This window comes from Aegilops tauschii, chromosome 1 (genome assembly GCF_002575655.3).
Source record: "Aegilops tauschii subsp. strangulata cultivar AL8/78 chromosome 1, Aet v6.0, whole genome shotgun sequence".
Lineage (NCBI taxonomy): Eukaryota > Viridiplantae > Streptophyta > Magnoliopsida > Poales > Poaceae > Aegilops > Aegilops tauschii.
Window position 1 is genome coordinate 375,385,148 of NC_053035.3, and position 19,320 is coordinate 375,404,467.

Below are 19,320 nucleotides of genomic sequence, written 5' to 3' on the forward strand. Positions count from 1 at the left end.
ATACACTTCTTGCCCCTCTTAGGTGAGACAGCAAAATAGATCTATACTACTATGAGCAATTGAGCATCATCCTATATACATCCATATCTCACCAAAAGAAATTTATACCATGACCATCGTTCTACATACATAGAGCATCTCTACCAGTCCCCTAAACCGCATATTTTCATAAAACATATCATATATATTTAAGAGAGTCATTCCCACTAACTTATTTATCTCAACATGCAAGTATATCACATCTCCGTACAACTATGGATGGGATAAGACCCACCTCAACATGTAACCGAGCATTGAAAAAGAATCACCACCACATGCAACCATGCATGAGAAAATATTTTTCAATCTATTATTCTACTTATATTCAATAATATTTTACAACTATGTACATAATCAAATATAATAAGCCGAATGTATTTTAAATTTTGGTTCATGTGTTATTAATCTAAATATTTATATTTCACACAACAAAATCTCATTGAAATATATTACAAGTGATTCTCGAAGCAATGCGTGGGGTTAGTTTGAGCGATCACTCAAACCGTATTTCACAAAATTATAAGGAAACCTTCCCTAAAACGCAGTCGTTCCACCTACTTTGAGTCCAACCACAAAAAGTCGCAGCCTCGCCCGGGAAGAGCGCCTAAACTCGCCCGGGAAGAGCGCCAAAACATCATGGATGTCGTCCAGGGTGAGCTCCATCTTGCGGTGCGTGGCTTGAGGCTCAGGTGCATGTCTTGCCGATCTCATGTGTGGCCACCGACTCGAGGTCCATGACGCCGTTGAGGTCGTGGAGGACGGCCCATCACTCAGAGGATGGCTCGAGGTCGCTTGTGCAAACTGAAATTTGGCCGACCAAGATGCCCTATCTTGTGGGCGTGTTCTAACGGTTTTCAGCCGGATTTCCGCGAATAACGGGGCAACTCTCTTCTATGGTTTTCAGCCGGATTTCCGCATTTTTTTATGTTGCTACTGACTGTTGAGAGGTAAATGTTGCACAGAATTTTGCTGCTACTAGTGAATGTTGTGTTGAATTTAACATAGTTGTAATTTTCAAATCAGCTTATGTAAAAACACAGCCTGCACACGTCATCGAGGCGTCAGTGCATCACCAACTTGGCCTTCCTCACTGACGCAACCAGGAGGCCGCCAATCTGTGCCGGTGAGCCCATGGATTCGCCTCCCTCTGCTAGTTGCTTCGACGACCGATGATGGGGAAGGGAATCATGGTGTTTTGGCTCTGGCTAGTTGATAGGTTAGAGTTTTAGTCCTTACAAAGGCGATGCCCAGATGGATGGCTGCACTTCATCTTTGAGTTGATCTTTCTGGTTTCGAGCCTTATTGGGTTCGACCGTCAAGGTGGATTAGACGATGCTCCGACTTAGGTTCCTACCGACTCCAGAGAGCGGCGAGGTTATGATTTCTGGTCATGCACACGCGACGACGAGATTGAGTAAATAGCATAAAACTACTACTTTACAGACCCAAACGAGGGGTCGGCTGTTTCAAATACTACCGGTTTTTAATTTTTCTCAGATAACTACCAAACGAGGGGTCGGCTGTTTTAAAAAACCCAAAACGCTGAGTGCTTATCAGTTGATCGTGATTATGACAGGTGGGACCCGCACCTAAACGAAGCTCTAGTTTGACCGTTAACTGACATGTGGGGCCCACATGTCAGCTTCTCTTTTCTTCTTCTCTTTCCTTCTCTCCTCTTCCTCCCGTACTCTCTCTCTGTCTTATCTTCAACCAGACCGGCGACCATGTCCCCTTCCCTCGCATGCCCACTCCGCCGGCGACCCTTTCCCCTCCCCTGTCACGCCCACCCCGCCGGCGACCCGCTCACTCCCCTCGTGCGCCCACCTCGTGCGACCCGCTCCCTCCCCTCAGGTCGCCACACCGCCGCGCGCCATGGGGAGCTGCCTGGGGCGCGCCAGCCATGGGTCTCCGCTCAGGTCCCGTGCTGCCGCCCGCCATGGGGAGCACCTGGGGGTTGCCGCAGGCGAGGCAGAGCATGGCGGCGACCACAGGCGAGGGGCGGCGTGGCGGCGGCCACAGGCGAGGGGCGGCGTGGCGGCGGCCACAGGCAAGGGGCGGCGTGGATCCGGTCACTACGGGCGTGGCTCGCCGGCTGCAGGCGATGCACGGCGTCGGCCCGGAGGAGGTGGCATCGAGGCCATGGCGGGTGCGCCAGAGGACCTGATTGCTTTTTTTTGAAAACTTTCAGGGACCTGATTGCTTTTTTAGAAAATTTCCATGGACCCGATTGCTTTTTCAGACACTGGCATGTGGCCCCCACATGTAAGTTAACGGTCAAACAAACGGTCAACCAAACGGTGCGTTTAGTGGCGGGCCCGACCTGTCATAAACATGTTTAATTTTTTAACAAAGAGGATTTGGGGTTTTTTGAAACAGCCAACCCCTGACTTGGTAGTTATCAGCGAAAAAAATAAATTCAGTAGTTTTTTGGAACCATAGCCTGTAAAGTAGTAGTTTTATGCTATTTACTCGACGAGATTTAATGTTAGGTTCTACAAGTTGATTCAAGAGTTCAATGACGCCGACTGCAGCTCCAGAACACTAGTCTTTAGGCGCACGTGCACGAAGACTTCTCCACTGTCTTCCACGTCACCGCGAAGACGTGAAGCCGCATATGACGAACCGTGGGCTTCAAGATGGCGTCTTCAAGAAGGGGACGACACCGGAGCGCCGCCACTCTCGAGCTGTTGAACAGATGCAATGTTTTCCTTATGTGTTTTTCTTTTTCCTTTTGCGCCGAATCTAGCACCGACTCCTACCGTATCGTGCGCAATAGCCTGAAGAAAGAAAGGGCCACGTGGACTTCCCTCTTGGCATTCTGACGTCGCAGCAGATTGCATACTTATCAATTTCCTTATTAAATACATCTATCCATCTGCTAGGAGTCTTTGACTTCCAAAGTCATAAATACTGCATATCTGTGCAGTAACATGATCCAAAAACTTTCAAAATTTTCAAAAACAAATGAAAAAATCATGAAACTTGTAAACCATGTTATTTTATAAAATTGTTGATTTTTTTAAAAAATGATCAACAAATATTTAAAAAAATCACATTTTTTTTTGAAAAATGGTCACAAAACATTTTTTAAAAAGTTCACGTTTTATACTATCTCCATTCCAAAATATATGAATTTAGCCTACCAAAATGTCATTCTAAAGCTAGTATATTTTGGGACCGGGGAATATATTTTAGAACGGAGGTAGTACTCCTTGATTACCAAAAGATGCCCCACAGTTTGGTAATTTACTACTCTCGAGCTGTTGAACAGTGCAATCTTTTTGTTATGTGTGTTTTTCTTTTTGCGCCGAATCTAGCACGGACTCCTACCGTATCGTGCGCAATAGCCTGAAGAAAGAAAGGGTCACGTGGACTTCCCTCTTCTTGCATTCTGACGTCGCAGCAGATTGCATACTTATCAATTTTCTTATTAAATACACCTATCCATCTGGTACGTTTACAAGCTTCTATCTACTAGTACAAGTCTTTGACTTCCAAAGCCAGCCTATAAATACTGCATATCCTCTCTGACATAAAAGTTCTTGCTCCATAGCAAACCAAGTGGAGAAAGGAAAGGAAGCATACTCGAAACTTCGCCCAACACCACCCACCGATCATGAGTGCAAGAAATGCTATCATATGCTTTGTGTTGATTCTTGTATTGTTCCCGGATCATGGCTCCGCAGGTTTGTGCTCCTCGCTCCGTCTCAGTGACAACCGACTACAGGTTCTTCATCATGGATATTCATATTCATACATGCGTGTTAATTCATTTCAGGATGCTGGGTGAATATCAATGGCGGCCCACTCTGCATAGGCTTTCTGTGCAAGGCGACTTGCTTGATTGCGGAGAAGATGTTTAATTGCGTTCTCAAGGAGCACAGGTGCGAGGGGACACCGCTCAATAGCGAATGCATGTGCTATCTCTGCGACAAATAGTCGGTTAACATGGGAGCTGAAGATAGCCTCATGATTACAAAGTGTCAAACAATGGGAATGAATAATTTCTAATAGAAACCAGTATCCTCAAATCCGATGCAGTTTCCTGCATTCTCAAATGCCGTGTCATCAATATTCATGCATACTCCAAGATTTCGCTGCAAAACAACAACAGGCATGTGGATGGCATGCCAATCATGTGCTATGTACTTTCATGGACGAAAAAGCTGCTTTCTTCCTGACCGCACTTGAGCTAGTTTCACGGAGATCATATTTTTCCCTGTCAAGAGTTATAGGTAGTCGACAACAGAATTAACAGGAAGTTTGATGACTGTCCTCTATCAGAACTTGTCCAGGAATAGGATGGGCATGACTGGTAAGAAAAATTACGGTACATGAGGAGGACGGACACCTAGCCGCAGTGTGCGATTATCTCTGTTAGAGCATCTTCAATAGATGATGTAGATGTATAAATACCTACTTTTTACATCACTTGGAGCATCCCCAACGGACGCGCCAAAAGACGCGCGCGCGGCAAGTTTTCACGCGCTCCAGCGGAGGCGGGAAACTACCGCACGCGGGAAGCGATTGCGCGCGCGCGGAAAATAGCGGCAGAACGCGCGGTAGATTTGACGCGCCGCTTCGCGCGCGCCTATAAAATGCGGCGCTCGCAACGCGCTCCACCACACTGCCACGCGCCCATCCCCTCGCCACCTCGCCGCTTCCACCTCTTTCTCGCCGCTTCCAGCGCCCCGCCACCACCGTGCCACCATGCCGCCGCGCCGCCGGGGATCTTCAGGCTACCGCGGCGTCCGCACGCGCCCCAACGGCCGGTACTCCGCCGAGATCCGGTCCGGCGACGTCCGGCTCGGCCTCGGCATGTTTCGGACCGCGCACGAGGCGGCCCGCGCGTACGACGCGGCGGCGTGGCGCCTAGAGAGGCCTCCGTCCCAGATGAACTTTCGGGACGTCCACACGCGCGAACAGGCGCAGGCCGTCGCCCCTCCGCCTCGTCTGATCACGGACCAGGACCGTGCGGACCACATTCGCCTGCAGCGCCGCCTCCTCGTCGCCGAGGAAGACGAGCGAGCCATGGCGGAGTGGCGCCGGCGCCACCCGGAGGACGTCGCCAACGAGCGCGCCTACTGGGCGGAGAGGACGGCAAGGCGCCGCACGGAGCGGGCGGACCGGCGTCGGCGGAAGGCTTTAGCGATATCGCAGTGCGATATCGTTGAAGCAGGTGGGAGGTCGATCTTCATGTCAGACGACGAACGTTGGGAGGATATATGGATCGATACCTCGGACAGCACCTCCGAGGATGAGGACTCGGAGTAGTTCTGCATCGTACTTTTATCTAGTTGCACCGTAGTTTAATTTTATGTAGTTGCACCGTAGTTCGGTTTTATCTATCTATGCTATGAACTTATTTATCTATTATGCTATGAACTATGTAAAATATCTTTGTACCATTTTTTTATCTATGTGAAATTTATTTTGTGTCCAAAATGCAACAAATATGGACATGTGCGGGGCCCAACAAATATGGGCTGCTCGCGCGCGCTGCATTTTAGCGCGCAGCTAAAGCTGCGCGCGCTGTATTTTAGCGCGGTTGCTGGAGCCAGCGCTGTGCGCCGCGCCAAACCTGACGATGGGCACGCCACAAACTACTTTTTAGCGCACCGCGCGTTCCGCAGCTGTTGGAGATGCTTTTAGATCTAATAACACCCCTCCAACAGATGATGTAGTTGTAGATTTTTTTTCTCAGAATTTACTATAGATGTATTTTGCATCACTTGGTGATGCAAATATACACCACCAACCGCGCGGTGATGTAAAATGGCCACCCACTGCGCGAACTGCCTTTGGACCCTCACCCCCCAACGCCGCCTGCCCACCGTACCCCGCCGCCGGCAGATCCGGCCTTCCCACCACCGCCGCCGCCGGATCCGTAGCTTTCCCGCCGCCGCACGTCTCGAAATCGCCATATTTGAAGCCACCGCCACCCGATTCAGAACTTCTCCGATGCCGTCGTTGCCCCGCCGCCACCCGATTTGCAGCTTCTCCGCCCTGCCACCGCCGATTCGAAGCTTCTCCGCCCCGTCGCCTCCCGATTCGAAGCTTCTCCGCCCCGCCGCTACCGATTCAAATCCGCACCCGCGCCGCCGCCATGCCGCCGAAGAGGGTCTCGAAGAGCAGGACCGGCTACTTCGGGGTGCGGGAGAAGCCGTCTGGGAACTTCGGTGCCGAGTTCCTGCGTGACGGCTATCGCTACTGGCTCGACACCTTCAAGTACCTAGAGGTGGCTGCACGTGCGTACGACGTCGCCGCTTGGTGTTTCGGCCGGTCAAGGCACGAGATGAACTTCCCGGAGATCGAAACCTGGGAGGATGTGGAGTTCATCGGATCGAAGAATCTTAAGATACGACAGACAGACGGACGGGGAGGAGGAGGAGGAGGAGGAGTAGAAGACGGCAAGGATCACCATTGTTCCCGGCGAAAGTGACAAAGCAGCGCTGTCGAGGTTTGTGCGGGAGCATCCGGAGTACTTCCAGGCCAAGCAGGATTTCCATTGGAAGCGTGACGCCGAGCAGAAGAAGAATAAGGCGGTGAAGAAGGAGGACAAGGCCGGCCCCTCGACAGTGATCCCCATCGAGTCTGACTCGTCAGGCTGGGATGACTCTGAGGAGGAGTTCGAGACGCTCGATGACTCCGACGACTCCATCAAAGAGGAGTTCTGGGAGCGGCTAGAAAACGATATTACTGTTTTATGTTTTATGTAGTTCAAGTAGACTCGGAGGAGTAGTAGTTTGGTGTGATGTAGTAGTTTGAACTATGTTTTTTGTTTGTTTTATGAACTATGTTTGCTTCAAATGAACTTGATATGTTTGAATTTATGTTTGAAATGATGTAGTAGTTCAACTTGTTTTACATCATCTATGGTACAATATGAGGTCGTTTATCATATCGATGGTACGCCATTGGTACGCCATCCAGACCCCCATCACCAAGTTTTGTGACGCGGTTGGTCGGCTGGAGGCAAGGTGGCCATTGCGCGCGACAGAGGAGGAGATAGTAAGTTTTGCTTCTTCTTGCTCAACTTGTTGGTCGAATCATTCACTAAATGTTGCTCTACACATTAGGTAGCCCGCATGCGCTATTGTGATGTACCATAGCACAGAGGGACGGCCATTTACGCACACACACTGTTGGATGAAGCTGAAGGAGCAGTATGTGCGAGACAATATGATCCGTTTATGAAAAACTTGTTGAACATCCGGTTAATCTCGTTGAATTTGAATTATTATTTTACTAGACTTATTTGCATGCTATGTATGATTTGTGCTATTTTCTATCCGAACTTTGATGAAATCCGCCGTGTTTACATGAATTTTGGCCGGTTAATTGAAACATTGTTTAAAATGTAAGTGGACATATGCAACTAGCATTGGATGGCCGGCTCCCGCATCCGTGTCCGCGGATGGATGCCGGAGCAGATTTGCGGGTCAGCATTCGAGATGCACTTATACTTTTTTTAGCCTAAGATTTCCCTTTTTTTTTTTAATTTTTGAGCGTAAGATGCCCTTATACTTCTTCTTCACAGATGGAAAGTGGGCCTTGATAGGGTTTCGGACATTTGGGCCTGTTCCACTTTTCTTTGTCTCAAAAAAAGAAAAAAATTCCCCCCTTTTCTTTGCCTAAAAAAAAAAGAAATCCCCCTTTTCTTCCGCCGCTCCACTCCACAGAAATCGTCCCCACCGCGGCGCTTCCGGCGACGGCCATGGACACCCGGGTGCCGCCCGTTCCCATGGATCCCGCGGCCGCGGCGAAGTCCCGGCGCGACCGCCATGACCCGGAAGAGATGGAGGGCCTCTTCTCCCGCATGCTCTCCCGGACCCGCAACGTCCTCCCAGACCCGCCCGTCTCCGTCGACGGCCGCCTCTTCGCTCTCCTCCCCCACGACTCCGTCGACAGCATCAGCCGCCTCCCCGACGTGCTCCTCGGCAACATCGTCTCCCGCCTCCCAGTCAAGGAGGCCGCGCGCACCGCCGTGCTCTCCCGGCGCTGGCGCGGGGTCTGGCGCTCCACCCCGCTCGTCCTCGTCGACTCTCACATCCTCCCGGAAGACGCAGGCACCGCGGTCGCGCGCGCCGACGCGCGGCGCATCACCTCCGCCGTCTCCCGCATCCTCGCCGCGCACCCGGGTCCCTTCCGCTGCGTCCACCTCACCAGCTGCTACATGGAAGAGTTCAATGGCCTGCTCAGGCGCTGGCTCCAGATCCTCGCCGACAAGGGCATCGAGGAACTCATCCTCGTCAACCGCCCAATGCCGCTCGGCTGCCTTCTCCACTCCACGTTCTTTCTCCCCTCCACGTTCTTAGGCATGACCACCCTCACCTGCCTCTACCTCGGCCTCTGGAAATTCCCCGACACGGCCAGCGTCAAGCGCGCCACCTTTTTCCCTAACCTCCGTGAGCTCGGGCTCTGCACCGTCCTCATGGAGAGCAAGGATTTGGACTTCATCCTCGACAGGAGCCCCGTGCTTGAGACGCTCTGTGTGGAAAGCAATATTTTCAAGCTTGGCCTTCGCCTTGTCAGCCAAAGCATCCGGTGCGTGAAGATCATCCTGTCCTTCTTTGAGGAAATCGCTGTGGTGGACACCCCATGCCTGGAGCGACTCATCCTTTCAGGTGGTTGGACCAAAGACGGGGTCTGCACCAAGGTGAAGATCGGCCATGCCCCCAAGTTGCACTCTTTGGGATATTTGGATTCAGAAAATCATGTCCTAGAGTTCGGCAACACTGTCATCAAGGTGCCTCGTCTTCTCCATTTGTTCTGCTGTACATCATACCTAAATGATGAATGCATATGTGTGATCTTTCTTCTCTTGATTAAGTGCATTGTGATTGCAATTGCAGGCTGGGACAAAGGTGAGCCCAAGCACCATGGTGCCAAGTGTGAGGATCCTGGCTTTGGATGTGCGTTGTGGAGTCCGCAGTTATGCCAAGATGATCCCGACTGTCCTCAGATGCTTTCCAAATGTTGAGACGCTCCACATCATGGTGAAGCCCCTGGTGCTTCTTTTGGCATTCATTTGCACCATCCTGTACTATATGCATATTATTGTCAATTGCTGCTGCTGCTGTATGATCCATTAGCAGCTGATGAATTTCATGTGCACTAATTTAATTAATTTTACAGTCTGGAGAAACTGGTCAACCCTCTGGCAAGCACAACCTTGAGTTCTGGAATGAGTCTGGTACCATAAAATGCATCTGCTCGTGCATCAAGCTGCTGGTTTTCCATGATTTCCGAGGGGATCGAAGTGAGCTTGCTTTCCTCAAGTTTTTCTTTAAGAGTGTGTTGGTGCTGGAGGAGGCGTTGATAGTGATGGCAAATGGAAGTTTCACTTCGATGGAGGATATGCTTTCCAAAGTGAAGCCTCTGGGATCCATGAAACGGGCCAGTTCAGACTCCACAATCACGATTAATCCCCAAGGAGGTAGCATTTGGAACTTCAAGAAAGCATCCGACTTTTCTCTTTGCGACCCTTTCGCGAACGACTGAAGTCAAAGGTGCCTGTTTATTTCATGGTCACTAGCTCTGGAAATTGTTGTGTTCTGGGTCATAGCATGGACATGCACTGTTTTCAGCTTTTCGATGATCCGCCTGACTCTTGTTTCTGCAAACATGATTAGCTTAAGTGTTGAAGTTAGTGCTACCGTCTTCAATGATGCAAATGACTTATCATTCTGTGGTAATTGCAGAGCACCTATTCTACTCATGTTAATTGTGATTTCATTAGCTAGGTTTGAGCTCCTGAGTATGGCGTTACATTGCACAATTGCTGCCATACGTATGAGGCTTGATGCGGGGGAGAATTAGTGATATCCGAGCTAATTCATCTTTTGCTTACTGTCTTGACAATTTACTCTAGGCAGAAGATTTTGATGCTCTCAGAGTGTGCCATTTTTGGTTCTGATTGATTTGCATAGATGTGCCAAGTCAATTATTATTGCAGCTCCCGGTTTTCAACGCAATTTTTTTTAATTATTGCAGCTATTTATGCCTATCTGGTTCTTCAGTTGTGTTATTTGAATCCTTATTTGCAAGCTAATTTGGTTACTTTTGCAACGTGTTAAGGTAATAATGGTAACTTGAACAACGTGGGCATGGCTAAGGCCAGGTGGCCAAACTATGTTCAGAGCTAGTTTGGTAGTAGAGTTTCTTTTCTTCTGCAGTGAGATCCTTATGAAGAATAACTTTCAGAGGATAGTATGGGGTGGTAAACAGAAGTGAGCAACTCGTGGTTCATTTTATCTAATCATTCTGTCATTTCAGTAAATTGGTGCAAAACTTAACAATTTTCTCTGTAGCACTTTATGCTCACGCATTATCTGAAAATGTTAGAATCCAATTGTTTTTGCTGCCATAGTCCCTTATGGTATATGATATCCTGGTTGTTTTACAAGCCACCAGAGTCATTTTCTGCTAGTTAGTGCAAAACAGACAATATAAATTGGTAATGCAAATGTTTTTCTTTTTGCTCAGAACTATTGCTTAGGACACAATATTATGTTAGAGTGTCTGACAGATTAATAAGTGTTGATATGTTTCCCACATTAGATGTTGATTCAACTACTAGAGGGAAAGTAGCAACTGTCCTCTCTGTCCAGGGGTCACTGTACTAGTTGTGTTTTAAACATCAGTATTTGTATGCTCTACTAAGCTATGTGATTCTCTTGCGTATTCAGTACCTAAGAGTTCTATATTCAGTATATTTTTTATTTTTTCAGTATTTTGCCATCTTTTTATGGTATTTTGTAATGCAGAAATTCATTTATCTTTTTTCATGATGATTTCTTTCTCGCGTCTGATGTTTTTGCCTAGAAGATGTTTACTCAAGTTTTGTGTCGACCAGTTATGGATGGATCGCAAACATCATGAACCTTGAATCCTTGATACTCGCCCATGCGTACCTTCTAAAACCTAGCAAGATGTTGCTTTGTATAAGATGCTTGATTTCTACCTTTCCCGTGTCATTATCCTTGGTCTTTCTTTCTCTGTTGTCCAGTCTTAATTGCCATATCATTCATCATTTCCTTGTTATCATTTATAGTTCAGTTTGCCCAGCATCATCCTTCACTGGGAACTACAAAAGCAACATCCAACTTCAACCTGGCGGCCTCTTGTCCTTCACCATTTCTCAGTTATCATCTACTCAACAACATTGTCATTCATCAACAAGAACAACAAAGGCTTTTAGTCCCAAACAAGTTGGGGTAGGCTAAAGTTGAAACCCATAAAGATATCGAAACCTAGTCATGGTTTTGGCACATGGATCTCAAATGCCTTGTCATTCATCATCGGTCCTTTTCTTTTCTCTCTTTTTTGCTTAGTATAATTTCTTCAGAAGATAGTTCCTTACTCTCCCTAGTGTTTCCTCCATCTTTACGTTTTTTAAGGTCCAAGCAAGCGACTATGTGTTCGTCTCTTTCTAAGTTATCTGTACATTGGCATTAGGCAATAGTCTCAGTTTCTCTATCCCACTCACTTTTCTTTCTCAACATCCGTGGCTACATATATTTCTTCTGTCATTTCTTAGCCTTGTTTTTCTCCATCTCTGTTTATTGTCTTATTTATCTGTACCTTCAAGTGAAATGATAACAACTAGACCGCAAGTGCTAACCAAATAATTATTTCATATTCATATATTTATACCATAGTCAACCAACTAAGTATATAACAATTGGATTAAATTTCTTTCTCTGTATGACAATACTTCTTTGAACAATAGTTCTTCAGTCCCTTGGTTATCTGTCTTAAATTCTTAATTAAGCTGGAAGGCTGACTTGATTATAAGTTATCTAGTTATTTAAATAGTATTTTTGAGAGCTATAGCGAGCAGTTTGTTTTCTAGGACCATGTCAAGCAGTTCTCAGTCATATAAATAGTATTTTCAGAGCTACATTTGAGCAGTTAGGTTTTTAGGACCATACCAAGCAGAATTTCTTATTTCTTTCTTCAGTGTCTGTTATCTTTAGTTTCCCCTCCCCAGTTTTAAATATGTCCCTTTCTTCAATCTATATTCAGTTTCTCAGTTTCTTTCTTCAGAGTTTTCCGTCTCTCTACATCTTTCACTTCACTATAGTCTTCATTTTCTGTCTTCATTCCCGCTCGTGCAGTTATTTTGTAGCATCTTAGGATTCATTCTTCATTCGTCAGTCGTTCTTCTTCAGTTTTTCCCCTTTTGTTCTGTGTTACTTCATTGTCTGTTGCATCATCTAGCTGAGATGGTAGTGGAGATAATTTCTGTTGGCAAACCACTTAGGCGAACTCTCTGTTGCGATTCTGCAAATGCTGGCGATGCGGAAGTGAAAAAGGTTATGACTTTGAACCCATGGAACTGTCCATTCGACATTGGAAACGCGCAACGTTCTGCATGTTGTTGAGACCAAACTGCAGTTTTTATGAAGTTTTTGGTGTTTTTTCTGCCTTAGTTTTCTAACCTTCACCCCTTGTTTGGTCGATGGTTAAGTGCCGACTCTGCATTTTTCTTGAATGGATGTTGTCTAGTTTACTGCAGGGCGCATTTGCTGTTTATGCAGAATACATTTAGAAATAGTTTTCATTTTTAACAAGGATTCACTTAATTGACCATGGCGGTGGGGGCGTAGCGGGGTGAGCCAATCCGGCGACGGCGCGTGGGTGGCCGTGCCAGGCTAGAGCCGGCGAAGGCGTGATGGCTACGGTCGCGTCCGGCGACGAGGAGCGCAGGTGCGCTCGCCGGCGGCGTGAGGACGACGCAGGTGAGCCGATTCAGCAACGGGGCGTCGCGGCTGATTGTGGGGATGGAGGCTGGGGCGGCTCGGCGGGCCTTGGGTCGGTCTGCAGCAGGCCCCTTGGTGCGGTCAAAGCAATTGCAAGAGGGGCCAAATTGCAAATCTCAAATATGGCGGTTGTTTCTGCGGCATCTGATGAAAACCAGATCCGACGACTACGTACGAAGGCGGTTGACGCGCGGAGAAAAATCAGCTGGCTGACTCACGCATTTAAAAAAAAGAAAAAAGAAAATAAGGAACGTAAATAATAATCCCGTAATCTCCTCGCAATCATACCGAATACATCGCTCCAGACCGTTACGATTTCGGATCGTTCTCCTCGCCATTACAGATCACCTCGAGTACGTACTACACATTATATTGCAGCCTCCCTCCTCCATGGCTCCAAGCCAGCAGACCTGCCTAGAAGCCTGCATCCATCTGCAAAGCATGAGGGGCCGCGACCTCACCGGCTCGCTGCCGGACGAGGTCCTGCAGCACGTGCTCTCCTTCCTGCCGTCGCGCGAAGCCGTCCAGACTTCCGTGCTCTCCCGGCGCTGGCGCCACCTCTGGAAATCCACCCCTTCCGTCCGCGTCAGCGGCCGGGGAGACGGCTTTCGCCTCTTCGTCAACAGCCTGCTGCGCCACCGGAACGACGCCTCGCCGCTGCGCACCTTCGAGATCGACGACCTCGTGAAAGCCCCCCAGCCGTCCACCAACTTCTTCTTCGACGACGACGTCGTCCCGGAAACCGATCCCCACCCCGACGTCGACCTGTGGATCAGGCACGCCTTGTCCACGTGCCGTGCCACCTCGCTCACGGCACTCTTCGACGAAGAGGGCTTGCTGCCATGGCGTCCCCGTCCCCCTTTCTCCTTCACGTCCAGCCACCTCACGACCATGCACCTCGAGTTCGTCGAGCTCGCCGACGGCCTCCTCGACTTCTCCCCCTGCCCGGCGCTCCTGCGGCTCAGCCTCAGCGGATGCCGCCTCGACGGCGACGCCATCGTCTCGCCCTCGCTGGAGCGCCTCAGCATAATCCGCTGCGACATTCCGATCGGCCGGAACACGGCCGGTCGGACCGCCACGATGAGGATCTCCACGCCGAACCTCCGTCATCTGGAGATATCCGATAGCTGTGACGGGGAACAGACACCTCCCTCCCTCGACAGCATGCCTTTGTTGACGACGGCGAGCATCCGGTTCACGGGCAGCACCCGGATTTACCCCACCAATGGTGACGCTTCCTTGCTTCTGCATGGCTTGTCAGAGGCCACGACCTTGGAGCTTACGGCTTCGACTCCTGATGGAAAGGTTTGTCAAATGCGACCTGATGTTAAGATTTGAATTTTTTTTTCAGTTCGCATGATCAGGCACAAATGCACAATAGTATTGCACTTTGCACCAGTCCCCACAAAAAGATGTTCGAAAAAGAAATCTAAAAATTATGATAGGTTGCATTTGAAACAGTTGTTTAATTAGGAGTGTACTTGGTATATATGCTCAACCAAGCATAGAGCTTAATGATGATTTACTATAAATAAGTGGTGCTAATATTTCAGATAATTTATTATTTGTACGTGATATTGTTTTTTCTTTCTCTTGCACATTCCTGAAACTCCTTTCCATAGAACAGACACATTCCGGTCTCTAGTTGATGTTTTTCTACATGCTAGTCACAAGTTTTTATTAGCCTTACATGTGCACTCTATCCAGGCAATCCTACAAGGTGACTTGAGATGGTGCCCTACATTCACCGAGTTAAAGACTTTGATACTGAACGAGTGGTGTCTATATGACGATGTAACTGCGCTCGCATGCCTTCTGCGGCACACACCAGCACTAGAGAGTTTGCAACTTGATTTCAAGGTACGTACTAACTATATATGTTGATGTGTTTGAGATTTTTCTACTTTGCCGTTGCATATAAGGTCCATATAAGGTTTTAACCTTTATCTTTTCTTCTCCAGAGCAGCGATACACTCCAGGAGAAAATAAAAGGAAGTTGTATCATATTAAAAGAGTTATTTCCTACGCTTGAAAACCTGAAGGCAGTGAAGATCAGAAGGCACTGCTCATATTCTGACACAAAGAACCACGAAATTTTGAAGTTGTTCCGTGATTTGGGCATACCTCGGTGTAAAGTTAAGTATGCTCTGAACTTTGAAGGTAAGCTCTATATATACCAAGTTTCTTTGCGTGGTTTTCCATAATAAGATCTAAACGCTCTTATATTTCTTTAGGGAGGAGCACATAAAAGCAAGTGCATTGAACAAAATTTAAAATATAACTAGCTATATATACATATGAAGAGAGTTTGTACATTTACCAACCGTTTGTATACATCAATATGTTGTACTGTCCTGTTAATTATGTATTGCAAACTGCTTAATCACTTATCTGTTGTGTATCCTTCTGATTATTTGTTCTCTACAACAATCCATTTACAGCAGTGGATGCCGCTATGGAGGGGAAAAACGCAAGAGGGGGTCAAGAAGACGGTAGGATGCATCTCGGCTCAGATTGCATAACTGAAGCAGGAATCGACGCTTCGCGAGGATCCAAGCGGTGTAGGATAGAACGTAGTCTGCTATGAGGTTCTATCCCTTTGAACCAAAGACTGAACGCGCCTTTGGAAACCACCGTACCCCTATGCACCGAACTACTGGAAAAATTCATGTTTGCCTAGTGTCAGCGTCTTTGCCAAGTGCATTTCGTCAGGGTGTTTGCCGAGTGTCATCCAAAAAATACTCGGCAAAAAAGCAAAACTCGGTAAACAGGTGCTTTGCCAAGTGTCGTGGACAAAACACTTGGCAAAACAGTGGAATTTTTTCAAAAAGGTGCTTTCTTAAGCGCTACACTCAGCAAAAGGGCATTTTTCTAGAGTGCTACACTCGGCAAAAATGGGGTATTTACCGAGCTGCACTGTTTTGGCTGTCGAGATTGTGTATGACATCGGATGAAGATGATCCAAAAATCAAAGTTTTTCATTTTGACGAGACAAACAAATTTCATGTTGAGAACTTTTTCATTTAAGGCCATATTAATTACACTTTTTTGCCATGCCAAAATATGGTCTCAAATGACTAAGGCGGTGGTAATATTTATTGCATAGTATGACAGTGTTTCTAAACTTGGCACTTATGTGCATCTGTCAGTTACAAACAATGTTGCCAAATCTATTTTCCAAATTTTTTGTACAAAAAATAGTGTTATATTTTGTAATTGTAAAAATTGGATATTTTTGTGAATCTGGTAAAAAAAAACAGGGTGCAAAATGGCAGCACTCCAATTTTCACAAAAAGTAGACCATATTTTTGGAAAATTCCCAACTATTTTGGGTTTTCTAGATTTATAGCTACTTTCGCACATTTAAATGACTTTATGTCGATTTCTTGAAAGTAATTCAAATTTGAACTGCAAGTGTGTGATAGCTCTGTCCTAAAAATTAGCAAAAAGTATTCTTTGATACACAAGTAGTCATTATATGGAAGAGCACTTCGAGTTTTGAGAGATTCAACCCCTTGCCATGAATAGCCATGTCGACCATTTTGACCCTATTCTGGAAAAAATGAAAGGAAAGAATACAAGTTCAAAATATGCAATCCTTTCACATGGAGTCCTTTTATGTGTACTAGTTGCAAGGAAAAATACCAAACTTTCAATATGACGATTTTGAAAAAAGATCCTTCACAAAAGGGCCATCATGTATGAACATTCATGACTTTCAAGTCAAATGACCAAGGTGATGGTCATATTCATTGCATAGTTTGTTATAATGTGCCCAAATTAGACACATAGGTGCATCTTGCCGCTAAAACAATGTTGCCAAATAGAGTTTCCAACTTTTTTGTAAAAAAAAAACACTATTCATTTTCTAAGTGTCCAAAAGGGTATTTCTTGTGAAGCAAGCACAAAAAATAGGGTGCAAAATGGAACCATTCCTATTTTCATAGTAAGTAGACCTTATTTTATGCACAATTCCCAAGTTTCATGGATTTTCTAGATTTCTAGCTACTTTCCCACATTTAAATGACTTGATGGCGATTTCTCAAAAGTAATTCAAATTTGAATTCGAAGTGTCTGATAGCTCTGTCCTAAAAATTAGCAAAAAAAAGGTACACCAATAGTCATTATATGGAAGAACCACCTAAAATATTTAAAGATTCAACCTCTTGCTGTGAATAGCCATGCCAGCCATTTTGACCCCGTTTTGGAAAAAGAAAAGAAAAAGAATGCAAGTTAAAAAAACAATTCTTTCGCATGGAGTCCTTTTATCTCTACTAGTACCAAACTTTCAATATGAGAAATTTGAAAAAATTCCTTCATAAAACTGGCCATCGTTGATGAACATTCATGGCTTTCAAGCCAAATGACCAAGACGATGACCATATTCATTGCTTAGTTTATGATAATGTGCCGAAATTTGGTGAATATGTGCATTTGTTAGAGAAATTATCCGCCTGCCCAGCCGTCAGATCAGCGCTCTCGGGCCATCCGATGCAACAACTCCACGACTATAGACCATCTTCAACGCAACGGGGTGCCAGCTCCTCTGCAGCACGGCGCGGCGCGACCATAGCTCCAACGCAGCGTCGATGACATCCGGTGAAGCTCCATTGCAGCCCCGGCGAAGCTCGAACACAGCACCAACGTCCGGCGAAGCTCCATTGCAGTGCCGGCTATACTTCCGGCGGCCCGGCATTGCTCCATTGCAACACCCGCGGCGCTCCCAATAGCTTCAACGCAACATCACCGGAGTTTCAACACCTCTGTCGGCCACTCGCCGCGGTCACCGTAGCAGCACCGACGACTTCCATTGCAACTCCGCGGTGCTCCCAATAGCTTCAGGGAGAATCCCTTCGGACGCGAACCTCCCCGCAACACGGGCCACGGCCCGTAGCGCCGACGACGCTGCATTGGTATGCTCTACAGCACCGGGCGCTCACCGACAACACCGTCGCGCTTCTCAACACCGGCAGTAGCAAGGCCGCGTCGGGAACTGCAGGTCGACGCGGGGTGCTGCAGCCTGCAGGTCGCAGCCGGGTGCTTGATGTCGCTTGAAGCTACGTCGGTATTTCCCCAAAGAGGAAGGGATGATGCAGCACAGCGGCGGTAGGTATTTCCCTCAGATATGAAACCAAACTTATCGAACCAGTAGGAGAACCAAGCAACACAACGTAAACAACCCCTGCACACAGATAACAAATCCTCGCAACCCGACATGTTAAAGGGGTTGTCAATCCCTTTCGGGGTACGGCGCCTCAAGATAGGCAAAACGGACGTGAGGAAAATTTAGTAGATTGATAGATCGAACTCCAAACAAAATAAATAAGAATAAATTGCAGCAAGGTATTTTTGTATTTTTTGGTTTAATATATCTGAAAATAAACGCAAGGAAAAAGTAGATCACAAAGGCAAATACATGAGAAAGAAGACCTGGGGGCCGTAGGTTTCACTAGTGGCTTCTCTTGAGAAAAATAGCAAACGGTGGATAAACAAATTACTGTTGGGCAATTGATAGAACTTCAAATAATTATGACGATATCCAGGCAATGATCATTACATAGGCATCACGTCCAAGATTAGTAGACCGACTCCTACCTGCATCTACTACTATTACTCCACACATCGACCGCTATCCAGCATGCATCTAGTGTATTAAGTTCATGAAAAAACGGAGTAATGCAATAAGAACGATGACATGATGTAGACAAGATCTGTTTATCTATTGCGTAGATATAGATCCCATCTTTTTATCCTTAGTAGCAACGATACATACGTGTCGTTTCCCTTTCTGTCACTAGGATCGAGCACCGTAATATCGAACCCACTACCGGGCACCTCTTCTAGTTGCAAGATAAATAGATCAAGTTGGCCAAACAAAACCCAAATATCGGAGAAGAAATACGGGGCTATAAGAGATCATGCATATAAGAGATCAAAGAAACTCAAATAACTTTCATGGATATAAAAAGATATAACTGATCATAAACTCGAAGTTCATCGGATCCCAACAAACACACCGCAAAAAGAGTTACATCATATGGATCTCCAAGAGACCATTGTATTGAGAATTCAGCGAGAGAGAGGAAGCCATCTAGCTACTAACTACGGACCCGAAGGTCTACAAAGAACTACTCACGCATCATCGGAGAGGCACCAATGGAAGTGGTGAACCCCTCTGTGATGGTATCTAGATTGGATCTGGTGGTTCTGGACTCTGCGACGGCTGGATGAATATTTCATCGACTCCCCTAGGGTTTTTGGAATATTGGGGTATTTATAGAGCAAAGAGGCGGTCCGGGGGGCACCCGAGGTGGGCACAACCCGCCAGGGCGCGCCTGGGCCTCCTAGCGCGCCCTGGTGGGTTGTCCCCTCCTCAGGACTCCCCCCAGGTGCAACCAGGGCCCAACATCTTCCTTCTGGTCCAAAAAAAAAATCTCTGTAAAGTTTCGTGGCATTTGGACTCCGTTTGATATTGATTTCCTGCGATGTAAAAAACATGGAAAAAACAACAACT

The 19,320-nt window shown here is 46.8% G+C and overlaps 4 protein-coding genes and 1 long non-coding RNA gene across 5 annotated transcripts; all 5 read left to right on the forward strand.

The window, feature by feature from the left end:
- The first annotated feature begins 3,016 nt into the window (after positions 1-3,016).
- On the forward strand, positions 3,017-4,225 carry LOC120968165 (uncharacterized). The gene is made up of 2 exons (XR_005762362.3): positions 3,017-3,725; positions 3,818-4,225. It is a non-coding gene; the product is annotated as an uncharacterized lncRNA (long non-coding RNA).
- A 518-nt stretch (positions 4,226-4,743) lies between these two features.
- LOC109760731 (uncharacterized) lies at positions 4,744-5,313 on the forward strand. Its single transcript, XM_020319537.2, has one exon. The coding sequence runs from the start codon at positions 4,750-4,752 to the stop codon at positions 5,311-5,313; it is 564 nt and encodes a 187-aa protein (XP_020175126.1). The 5' UTR covers positions 4,744-4,749.
- Positions 5,314-6,145: 832 nt separating this feature from the next.
- Positions 6,146-6,758, forward strand: LOC120972721 (uncharacterized). The gene is made up of 2 exons (XM_073506265.1): positions 6,146-6,287; positions 6,490-6,758. Exons 1-2 carry the CDS (start codon positions 6,146-6,148, stop codon positions 6,756-6,758), a joined length of 411 nt encoding a protein of 136 aa, XP_073362366.1.
- A 918-nt stretch (positions 6,759-7,676) lies between these two features.
- Positions 7,677-9,760, forward strand: LOC109760733 (FBD-associated F-box protein At5g60610). The gene is made up of 3 exons (XM_020319539.4): positions 7,677-8,788; positions 8,895-9,038; positions 9,178-9,760. The coding sequence occupies exons 1-3, from the start codon at positions 7,757-7,759 to the stop codon at positions 9,541-9,543; spliced, it is 1,542 nt and encodes a 513-aa protein (XP_020175128.1). The 5' UTR covers positions 7,677-7,756; the 3' UTR covers positions 9,544-9,760.
- A 3,310-nt stretch (positions 9,761-13,070) lies between these two features.
- On the forward strand, positions 13,071-15,054 carry LOC123496861 (F-box protein At5g03100-like). Its single transcript, XM_045232239.2, has 4 exons — positions 13,071-14,111; positions 14,514-14,666; positions 14,768-14,966; positions 15,041-15,054. Exons 1-4 carry the CDS (start codon positions 13,197-13,199, stop codon positions 15,052-15,054), a joined length of 1,281 nt encoding a protein of 426 aa, XP_045088174.1. The 5' UTR covers positions 13,071-13,196.
- Positions 15,055-19,320: the final 4,266 nt, after the last annotated feature.